Genomic DNA, 11,792 nt, shown 5'->3' with positions numbered 1-11,792 from the left:
CCGCCAGAGCAGCGAGAAGCGCAACCCTAGAAAAGCGCTGCCTGCGCGCTCGCGGATCCTGGGAACGCCACTCCTACCCATCTGGAGGACGCCGCTTGCAAGGCGGGGGATCCACACAGGGGACTCTCCGGCCGCTCCCCGAACTGCTGCTGAGGCCGGCCCCATCCACCCGGCCCCGGCCGTGCACCGTCCCGAAACTCCGCCCATGCAGGGCAGTCCCTCCGAGGGGCGGAGAGCTGCGCGCAATCCGGCGCGCCTCGTTGCATCAGCCAAGCGGACGGCGCTTCCTTGCTGCTTCCCGGGCACGCTTGACAGTGGACCTGCGGACAGGCTCATCCTATAGACGGAGGGATGGAAGCGGCCGAGCAGCAGGTAAGCAGAGCAGCCCCTGAGCGTCCTTTTCCCGGCTCCTCTCGGGGCTGCCCGCCGTCGGCCTCGTTTGGGTTTCCAGAACGCGCCGGCTCTCCAAAAGGCGTCCACGCTGGTTGGGTAAAGCGGACCGGCGGCGCGACTTTTCCTAGGATCGCTTTCCTCCTTCGCCTTCCCTTGTCTCCCCTTTGCTCCTGAGCTCTCAGTGTGCTGGATTACAACTCCCATAAGGCTGCTCAAGGATCAGGCAGGTGGGGCAGGTTGGAAGATGCCGGAGGGGAGAGACTGGCCTACACGTCTAAATGAATGCTTGCCTACACGTCTAAATGAGATCAATTGAAATAAATGTCATTTTGTTTTTCTCCCTTTGAGTTTCATTCTTAACAGTACTTTCGTTTTCTCTTCCCGGGTGATGGGTGGTAAGCTTTTTAGAGATCTTATGTATATTATTATTATTATTATTATTATTATTATTATTATTATTATTATTATTATTGTGACAAGTGACAAGCAGCATTTCAAATGATTGAAATCGAGGGAAAGGACTTCTATTTTTTAATTTAATTCTGATTTTTTTCTCCCTATGAATTTATTCCTACTTTCATTTTCTCTTCCTCGAGGATGGGTGGTGAGCTTTTTAGGGATCTTATGTATATTATTATTATTATTAGGGTGACAAGTAGCATTTCGAATGATTGAAATCAAGGGAAAGGACTTCTATTTTTTAATTTAATTTTATTTATTCAATGATTTTTTTTCTCCCTATGGATTTATTCCTACTTTCATTTTCTCTTCTTCGAGGATGGGTGGTGAGCTTTTTTGGGAAATCATGTGGTCAACTATTGTGTATACATTTCCATGGTGATCAGATTGTATCTCAATGCAACATATAGTTTATTTCCTTGTTCTGATTGGAATAATTCCAATATTTTATTTATGCTACCGGTAATTCAAAAGTTTTAGATGCAGCTAATGCGTCTGGACCAAATTGAGAGGTGTTTTAATTGCAATTTTAGGTAGTGCTAAATATATTGCAGTAACTCAGATGTGAATGGAAAAAGCTGATCTCCTCTCCTTCTCCTTCTCACCCTCCTCCTCCTCCTCCTCCTCCTCCTCCTCCTCCTCCTCCTCCTCCTCTTCTTCTTCTTCTTCCCCATTTAACTCTCATTTTTGACATCAAAAATGAGATTTAACTATGGTTTTCAAGATGTGATTGTTCCAGGATATAAATATGATCTGTAAATTAGAGTCAGAATTATATCTCATTTCCTACATCATTCAAATATAACTTCCAGTTATATATTATATAATAATATATGTACTCATTCCTTGTTCATGTCCATGTTTGTACTTATACTTGTTATCTAGTACATGATCGACAAACTAAATAAAATAAAAATAAATAAAATAAAATAAAATGTTGAACAGGTGGCTAAAAATAGAGCCAGTCTCCTGCCATCACGTCAGATAAGTCATATATTTTATTTCTAATTGTGTTGGAGTTGATTATTCATGTTCAGTAGAAAAGTTGCAACATCTATTTTATGTTGATTTTTTTCATTAACTGAATTGCAAAATATTTTCAACCCGGCTTTTGTTATCAGTTTCAGTAACTTCCTGGCCCCTTCCTATAAAGTTAGAGACATCAAGAATAGTTCTGCAGTTTGTCAGTTTCAGTTTTCCTTGGCCTAGCTTATTACAATATCCTAACTGTCTAATCCAGTTCCTCCTCTTTGGGGCTATTTCACTTCCATATCTTTCTTTATTTTACATTATTTTGACTTGGAGATGCCTAAATCTGCAATCACAATCAGACTGAACATTGAGATACTGCCTTTGACCCTTTTGTATATGTGTTGATGTTGCACACACATATAGAAAAGCAACAGGGTTTGCCTCACAATTCCCCATCTCCTGTCAGAATTACATTACTCTAAAGTGTAACCCACCATATCTCCCCAAACCTGGCCATTTTTATACTTGGGTTCAGAGTTAAAGTTATCTGAACCTCATTTACATCACCTTAAATACTCAAAAGATTTCAAGACCCATCTATAGATATTCTTTTATTTATGTTAGAACAAGGAAAATTCAAATGTGATAGTTGAGATATTGTTCTAATAATCTTTATATGAAGTTATTAATATATAACACAGGTTCGCCTGCTGCACCAATTGCGACCCTACTTGGATCGGGAGGCTCTCCTCACAGTCACACATGCCCTTGTCACCTCACGGTTAGATTATTGCAACGCGCTCTACATGGGGCTACCCTTGAAAAGTGTTCGGAGACTACAGTTGGTCCAGAACGCAGCCGCGCGAGCTGTCGTGGGTGCACCTAGGTACACCCACATTACACTAATTCTCCGCGAGCTGCACTGGTTCCCTATTGGTCTCCGGTCACAATTCAAGGTGTTGGTTATTACCTTTAAAGCCCTACATGGCTCAGGGCCAGGTTATCTTCGAGACCGCCTTCTACCGCATAGCTCCCAGCAACCGGTAAGATCCCACAGAGTTGGTCTTCTCCGGGTCCCGTCAGCTAAACAGTGCCGGCTGGCGGGCCCGCAGGGGAGGGCCTTCTCTGTGGCTACCCCAGCTCTCTGGAACCAGTTACCTCCTGAGATCCGAACCATCCCCACCCTATTGGCCTTCCGAAAAGCAGTGAAGATCTGGCTTTTCCAGCAGGCCTGGGGCCGTTGATCTCGCTGTTGCTATCTGGCAAGATCCGGCCATGAATGGTGTGAATGGGTTTTAATTGTTTTTAATGTTTTAATTTTTAATGTTTTTATATATGGTTTTTAAATGCATTGTAAGCCGCCTTGAGTCTTCAGAGAAAGGTGGCATACAAGTTGAGCAAATAAATAAATAAATAAATAAATTAAAAATCAGGACACAATTTAACCCTCAGATTGGTTACTGAGATTTACCTCAATATACAAAATGTTTTTCTACATGAGTTTCTGACTGATGCCATGATTAGAATTAACGGACGCTTTCTTTGGACTTCTTAAAAGTGAGAACTGCACATTCATATCTGTAATGAGTGTCTTTTTCCCTAGCTAATGAAAATAGCTAAGGTTTTATATTAGTTAGCATGCACTTGTACTGTTCATTTCATTAGTAAAAAAAAAATTCCTTGAAGTTGTTAGTGTTTTTGAACAGGGAACTGATTTATGAACACTTTGAATTATGTGGCTTGATCACTTTCATTTGTTGTTTTAGATTCTTGTTGGGAAGGAGAAGAAGAAAGTTCATGGAGAGAAGAAACACATGGAAGGAACTGGTGACAGCAGTCGCTCTGAGGTTCGTCTCATCTTTATTTAACACATGCATTAAATATTAAAGGTAAAGGTAAAGGTTCCCCTCGCACATATGTGCTAGTCGTTCCTGACTCTAGGGGGCGGTGCTCATCTCCGTTTCTAAGCCAAGGAGCCAGTGCTGTCCGAAGACGTTTTCGTGGTCATGTGGCCGGCATGACTAAATACCAAATGCACATGGAGCGCTGTTACCTTCCCACCAAAGGTGGTTCCTATTTTTCTACTTGCATTTTTTACATGCTTTCGAACTGCTAGGTTGGCAGAAGCTGGGACAAGTAATGGGAGCTCACCCCGTTACACGGCATTAGGGATTCGAACCGCTGAACTGCTGACCTTTCGATCGACAAGCTCAGGGTCTTAGCCACTGAGCCACCATGTCCCCTGCATTAAATATTATACAGTCACTAATATTTGGACCTTGAAAATTTAGAAAATTAAATGTCCTTGAATTCGTTAAATATTATACTTACACATCTACTTTTTCTGCTCATGATTTTGTCGTCAATTCAAAACAATAAAAAACAACTGTTAATTTCTCCTTCCGTTTTCTTCCTCCCTTCCCCAATCATAACTGCCTCAACTTATCTTAAGAACCTTACGAGAAGATACCTGTACAGGTAGTCTTAGTTTTAGCAACCACAGTTGCGACTGGCAACTTGATTGTTAAGCAAAGCAACTATGGTATGCTTATGATCTTACTTCAGGATTCCTTTGTTTTACAGACCTGTAAAGATCACAAATGCAAGGATTGGTCGCAAGGTTACTTTTTCATCACTGTTGTAACTGCAAATGGTTCCTAACCAAGGCAGCAGTTAAATGATGACTTCCTGTACACAATTAGGTCTTGATGGCCTAATTTCTACAGGTCTATTCATGTAATTTTTAAAAATACATAAAAAATTGTATATATATCTAGCTTTGAAAGGTGGCTTAATTGAAATGTGCTGTACACTGCAAGGAAATAAGTATAATAAGTATAAGTATAATTTTATTTCTATACCGCCCTGCTCCTGAAGGACTCAGGGCGGTGTACAGCCTATTTAAAAACACAAGACAAACATCAATTAAAAATTTAAAATTATTAAATAAATTCGGCTCAATTTAAAACCCCAGAAAATTTAAAATACCCCAATTTAAAATATTATGTTGATAGCCCGGCCTGGCGGAACAACAGGGTCTTCAATGCACAACGAAATACCCGGAGGTCGGAGATCTTACGCATTTCCGGGGGCAGTTCATTCCACAGGGCTGGGGCTCCCACAGAGAAGGCCCTCCCCCTGGGTGTCGCCAGCCGACATAACTTGGCCGATGGCACCCTGAGGAGACCTTCTCTGTGGGAGCGAACTGGCCGGTGGGGGGCTATTGGTGGCAGAAGTCGGTCTCGAAGGTACCCGGGTCCTATGCCATGGAGCCCTTTAAAGGTGGTGACCAACACCTTGAATCGCACCCGGAAGACCACTGGGAGCCAGTGCAGCTCGCGCAGGAGGGGTGTCACGTGGGCACAACGAGTTGCGCCCGTAACCACCCGCGCGGCCGCATTCTGGACCAGTTGGAGCCTCCGAGTGCTCTTCAAGGGGAGCCCCATGTAGAGAGCATTACAATAGTCCAGCCGGGACGTGACAAGGGCGTGAGTGACCGTGCGCAAGGCGTCCCGGTCCAGAAAGGGCTGCAACTGGCGAATCAGGCGAACCTGATAAAAGGCCCCCCTGGCCACAGCTGTCATATGCTCTTCTAAAGACAGCTTTGCATCCAGGAGGACGCCCAGATTGCGAGCCCTCTCTGGGGGGGGCAAAGATTCACCCCCAATAGTCAGCGATGGCACCTGCTGACTATATCGGGACGCCGGAAGCCACAGCCACTCGGTCTTGGAAGGGTTGAGTCTGAGCCTGTTCCTCCCAGAATACACAGATCCTTTCTTTTTCTAAATATATGTCTCGGGGGGATTATCAGGGCCGGATTTAGATGAAAAGAGGCCCTAGGCTATTCCACTTATGAGGCCCTTTCACCTATAGTGAAAGTGTAATTTTAATTTTGCTAACAATTTGAATGTAGGCCCCTCTTGATCTTGAGGCCCTAGGCTGAAGCCTAGTTAGCCTATAGGAAAATCCGGCCCTGGGGATTATTAGATAATATGTGAAAACAACCTTCTTGGATCAAAACAGTAAGTCCCAAAGTTTGTTTCCATCATTACCATGTTTCCCCGAAAATAAGACCCTGTTTTATAATTTTTTGAATCGTGAAATTAGGGCTTGGCCTTATTGCCATGTGCTCAAAAGCCCGATTGGGCTTATTATCAGGGGATGTCTTATTTTGGGGGAAACAGGATAGATGACCGAATAAATTTAGGAAACTTGGAAATATCGCACACAAAATTCAAGACTTCTTCCAGCAATTGCTACTTAGCAATTTGTTCTTATCAGTACAGAAGATTTATTTAGTTAAACTCAATGTGTGATTGTACATATTACAAAGATTTCTAACTAACTGATGTGTTGCCACTGAAAGAATGGCTGTTTTGGTGAATAGAAAGAAACAAACATTCATATTAATCATACTCAATGTCTTTAGTGCATTTAACACTATTGAAACATTTTATGCACAATGCATGAAATCATTATAAGAAGTTGCTCATTGGGGCATCACTTTTCCAGTTCTCTTTTAAGAATCCTTCAGCATTCTGTTGTCCACTGCCCTCAGTGACACAGTTAGTTATTATAGAGCTTTGGGGTGGAGGGAGGAATCATTCTTGCGGTTAATTATTTCTTGGAAGTTTTGTAAACCTCAAATCAAATTATTTTAGCGTCATAAACCAGCACCATAAACCTCAAGGTTTCTTTCAAACTTACTGAAAGTTCTCCTGTTTTGGGGAAGAGGGATATATAAAATTGAAGGGTTCTTGGTGCTCTCTGAGCTTGGTTGTTTTCTTGCAGATGTTTCATTAACCAAGCTCTAGATCAGTGATGGCTAACCTTTTCCGGACCTTTTCCAAAGCGCGTGTATGGGTGTGCCCAAACACACACACACACGAACCCCCAAAATGCAATGCGCGCGCAGTCTCCGTGTATGTGCCTCGCATATTCGCATGACCCCTTGCATGTGCCCCGTCCCCCCGCATGCACGGCAGAGACCCGAAAACCAGCTGGGCGGCGGGAGGTGCACGCACATGCACAGCAGAGCTGAACTGGGGCAACGGCTCACGTGCCATCAGAGAGAGCGCTGCGTGCCACCTTTGGCACATGTACCCAGGGTGGATTTGATTTAAATCGAGTTGATTTAAATCACAATTTAAATCATGATTTAAATCACTAGTAAAAAGGCTTGATTTAAATCAACTTGATTTAAATCATAATTTTTAAAGAGCAACTGTCATCTCTGCTACTCCTTTGACCCGCTGTTGACTCACCGATAGTCCCAGTGTTGCAGAATATACAGCCTCATGCTACATAACTAAGCTCCATTTCATGCTGAATAAACTAAATTATTTATGTATCTAAAATAGAAAACTATCTTACGATAGATTTTTACCCCAAAAGTTTTTTTATTAAAATAAATTCGATAAAAATTAAAAAAATCTGATTTTTTTGATTTTTTTTTTAAAAAAATCATTGATTTTTATCCACCCTGCATGTACCATAGGTTCGCCATCTTAGCTCTAGATGCACTGGTGATATTACCTAGTTCAGTAATGAAATATCTATGAGACAACAACCGAGCTCAGAGAGCACCAGGGACCCCCTCATTTCAACCCCGAGCTACAAAAATTCTCCTTTATTGATATATAAAATTCTTTAGACTGCCCTGAATAAAGACGATATGGGAAACTGAAGGTACTTAATAAAGGAGGCTCCAAAATATTCATTTTGCTTTACCTTTCTTGATCCCATGCAGCTTAGTCCATGGCCTGACTACATTAACCAACGCTTGGAAATGTACCGTAAACTTAAAGCAGAACATGATGCTCTTCTGGCAGAGCGGGCTGCTAAAGACAGCCAGCCCATTAAAGTAACCTTACCTGATGGCAAACAAATTGATGCTGAATCCTGGAAGACCACACCCTACCAAATTGCCTGTGGAATCAGGTATATTTTACCTTTAGAAAATTCATATTGCATTTATAGTTCACAGATGTGTGCATTTAATTTTTAATCAGGTCCTAACCATGTTCTTCTCAGTCATTCTTTATAGCACCTCATTTTCCTGTATTGAGAAAACATCTTAATGGCTTCTCTACATGTTGTACACAGGAATAAACCGATGTTAATGTTTTTCATTTAAACATAACGCAGTGATGCAATTTTAATACAAGATCTACGTGTTCTGTGCCACTTTGTACAGTGCAGGATAAGTATTTTGAGGGGGAGGGGACATTAAAATAAGACAAATTATATAATTTAAAAAAATCTAGCTACCGTACTTTTCAGAGTATAAAACACAGCCGCCCCCCCCCCCCCAAAAAAAGAGGGTGGAAATGTTGGTGTGTCTTATACACCAAATACAGCCATTTTTGGCCTCCCAAAACTCCGTCCTGCACATCCTGTTTTTTGCAAAAATGATGCGTAAAGGGTTTGGGAGGCCTGCAGAGTGCTCCTGGGGACTGGGGAGAGCAAAAAATGCAACACGGGGGGTTGGGAAGCCAAAAACGGGCCTGTTTTTGCAAAAATGGGAGCATTTTTTCCCCTCCCCAGCCCCCAGGAACACTCTGTAGGCCTCCCAAACCCTCTGCGCATCCCATTTTTGCAAAAAACAGGACCCATTTTTGGCCTCCCAAACCCCCCACACATTGTGTTTTTCACCTCCCTAGCCCCCAGGAGCACTCTGCAAGCCTCCCAAACCCTCTGCATGCCCCATTTTTCGAAAAAACGGGATGCACAGAGGGTTCGGGAGGCCTGCAGAGTGCTCCTGGGGGCTGGGGAGGGGAAAACCTTTTTTTTTGTTTGTTTTTGTTTACCTCTTCGAAATCTTGGTGCGTCTTATACTCCGGTGCATCTTATAGTCCGAAAAATACAATACATTGTTTTTTAATCTTGTAGATGCCATGTGGACATTTCTGACGTTCTAGTTAGGAAGAGATCAGAAATGTGACAACAGCCTGTGAATTAGGTGTTGCCGAATATATCGTCCAGATGTTGCTTTGTGTTCATGTACTTTATTTTATATTTTATGCATTAGCTATTCTCCTTTCTAATTTAATATGAAATCAGACACATTAGCTAGTGTAGAGTCACAGTAGAATTTACTTATCAAATTAGAGTTGTTCAGGCCTATTTGTATTTTAGGAAATGTTATGATTTTTTAAAAGTTGTCAAATAATAAGTATATTATTAGGAATTTATCAGAATTGGACTCCTCGCCTCATCAGATGTCACAAACATACAAGGAGACATTAAAACGTAGCCTTTAAAACCATTGTTCAGAGTAACAGAACAAAAGGGACACTCTAAGTCAGTGGCTCTCAACGTTTTGGGCATCAGGGACCAGTTCTGTGGAGAAAGGTTTTTCCATGGCCCAGAGGGGTGTGGTTTTGTGTGCTGCCTGCATCCGGTGATTTGCGTGCACAGATTTCTGGCATGCTGTGGACCAGTGCTGATCCACGGACCAGGCGTTGGGGACCCCTGCTCTAAGTGTCCCTGGAGCTTGTAAAATGCTTTCTATTGTTTTCTTGTTCAATGCATTCTCTCAGTATTTTTCATGGCAGTGTTGCTTGGTTTTCATAGGCCGTTTGTTGCCATTTCTCACCTTTCAGGTTTGTGACATCCAATGAGGTGAGTAGTCCTATTCTGATAAATTGGTGGGTGGGAGTGTGTTTGGGGGTTGTTATGTGTGTTGGACCTGGTCTTTGGATGTTAAGTGAATTTCGTTGTATGGGTATACTGTGTATACACGTACAATGACAATAAAATTATTATTATTATTATTATTATTATTATTATTATTATATAATTATTTGTTTTGAAAATAAATGTTCAAAATTTGACTCATTGCATGTTCCAAAAATACCTTTGTACAAGAAAAAGATACACCCAAAAATACACATAAATAATTCCCTGACATCAGGGTATATATTGCCTTGTAAAATAATATTTAAATAATGAAAATGAGTTTGGGGATTTTTTTTTTCTGCTGCCATTGAGAATAAACAAGCTATAAAAAATGTGTTAATATGTACCAACAACTTAAATGTCTACTGTTTCATACTTTTAGTCAAGGTTTAGCTGACAACACTGTTATTGCTCGAGTGGATAAAATGGTTTGGGATCTTGATCGTCCTCTGGAGAAAGACTGTACCTTGGAATTACTCAAATTTGATGATGAAGAAGCTCAAGCAGTAAGTTATCAATTCAATTGTATTAAAGGAACAGCCTCAGCAGGTACTGTAGGAGCACCTGGCTAACCTTACTAGGATTGGAAGCTAAGCAAGGCCTAGTTTGTGCTTGGATGGAGAGGCTTCCGAGGTGTACTTCTATATGACCATCTACTTGTCATATAGATTAATTTTAATATATTCCCCCAAAGATTAATTTTAATATATTCAGTAAAACCCCAAACTTGATTGAAAGCAGACTATACAGTAAATAAACAACATATCAATGTTTGTAGTACAAATAGAGAGGAAAGAGAACTTTGGGTGTTATTGAAGTCTAAAGAAGGAAAGGTTGCTACCACCAATAGCCTCCCACTGGCCAGTATGCTCCCATAGAGAGGGGCTCCTCCGAGTGCCGTCGGCCAAACAATGTCGACTGGCAGCCCCTAGGGGGAGAGCCTTCTCTGTGGGGGCACCTACGATCTGGAACGAGCTCCCCCCGGAGATACGGAGGATCCTGGATCTGCGCACCTTCCGTCGCGCGCTTAAAACTTTTTTATTTCATCAAGCTGGCCTGGCCTTCTCCCCTTTTAAATATAAATTTTAAATACAAATTTTAATCTGTTTTAAATCATGGGGTATTTTAAATTCAGCCAAATTCGTTTTTAATCTATTTTAAATTTTTGTACTTCTGTGTTTTATCTTGTGGCTGTTCACCGCTCTGAGTCCTTCGGGAGAAGGGCGGTATAGAAATTTAATAAAATAAATAAATAAATAAATAAATTTGGTGAGCATGATTGGCCTTGGTTTTTCATGTTTTTCTGTTGCTGTTGTTTTCTGTCAATGAGAATAGACTGTGTTAATTCTGTGGTAAGGTTCATACCAAAGGCTTCTCACCTTTGGCAACTTCAAGGTGTGTGGACTTCAAACTCCAACTCATGCTGTCTGAGGAATTCTGGAAGTTGAAGCCTACACATCTTAAAGTTGCCAAAGATGAGAAACACGGATTTGTACTGTTTTATTTATTTAATAAATTTATATACCGCCCATCACACCTAGAGGTGACTGTAGGCAGCTTACAACCAAGCAACACAATAAAACTTTAAAATATATGTAATGTTAACATTAAACTATACGTCTGATAATTCACGAATGTCTCAGGTAGGAAATTATGTTGGCAGACTTAAATTTGACAGCATAGCAGTTGGAGTCTACAAATACAGGTCTGATCTCCTCTCTTTGTCTTTTCCCCCCTGTTAGGTGTACTGGCATTCTAGTGCTCACATAATGGGCGAAGCCATGGAAAGAATATACGGTGGTTGCTTATGTTATGGTCCACCAATAGAGAATGGATTTTACTATGATATGTTCCTTGAAGATGGGTAAGCTTTCTGTCTGTATATGTTTGTGTATGTGTGATTGTATGTGTGTGTGTGTATCTATACAAGGAGAAAAAGGTAAATCCCATTTTCCTGGATGAATAAGATTAGGATGTAAAGACAGGTAGTCCTTGACTTATGACCACAAGAGGGAATAGAATTTATTGTTAAGCAATGTGGCTTTTCATTGACACAAAACCACTTCTTATTAAAATCTTCTTGCCAGTTTCCAAAACATCCCAAGGTCACTCCCTTCTCATCTTTTCCTTTGTCCAATATATATATATATATATTAATTTGATTTATATGCTGCCCTTCTCCGGAGACTCAGGGCGGCTTACAATGCATTAAGCAATAGCGTTCACACTTTTGTATATTTTTACAAAGTCAGTTTATTGCCCCCACAAACTGGGTCCTCAATTTACCT

At 41.3% G+C, this 11,792-nt stretch overlaps 1 protein-coding gene across 1 annotated transcript in view; it reads left to right on the top strand.

Annotated features, from left to right (window-relative positions):
• Positions 1 to 274: 274 nt before the first annotated feature.
• TARS1 (threonyl-tRNA synthetase 1) overlaps positions 275 to 11,792 on the top strand; it is a 37,696-nt gene continuing 26,178 nt past the window's right edge. The window contains exons 1-5 of the mRNA XM_070938910.1: positions 275 to 372; positions 3,591 to 3,671; positions 7,574 to 7,764; positions 9,887 to 10,010; positions 11,247 to 11,368. Of these exons, the coding sequence (XP_070795011.1) occupies positions 352 to 372; positions 3,591 to 3,671; positions 7,574 to 7,764; positions 9,887 to 10,010; positions 11,247 to 11,368 (539 nt within the window). The 5' untranslated portion in view covers positions 275 to 351. The remainder of the gene's footprint in view (positions 373 to 3,590; positions 3,672 to 7,573; positions 7,765 to 9,886; positions 10,011 to 11,246; positions 11,369 to 11,792) is intronic.

Source organism: Pituophis catenifer, unplaced genomic scaffold, assembly GCF_029215685.1.
Source record: "Pituophis catenifer annectens isolate HBS135680 unplaced genomic scaffold, rPitCat1.0.hap2 SCAF_2, whole genome shotgun sequence".
Taxonomy (NCBI): domain Eukaryota; kingdom Metazoa; phylum Chordata; class Lepidosauria; order Squamata; family Colubridae; genus Pituophis; species Pituophis catenifer.
The sequence above is the reverse complement of the archived record's forward strand: the minus strand, read 5'-3'. Positions and strand labels throughout refer to the sequence as shown.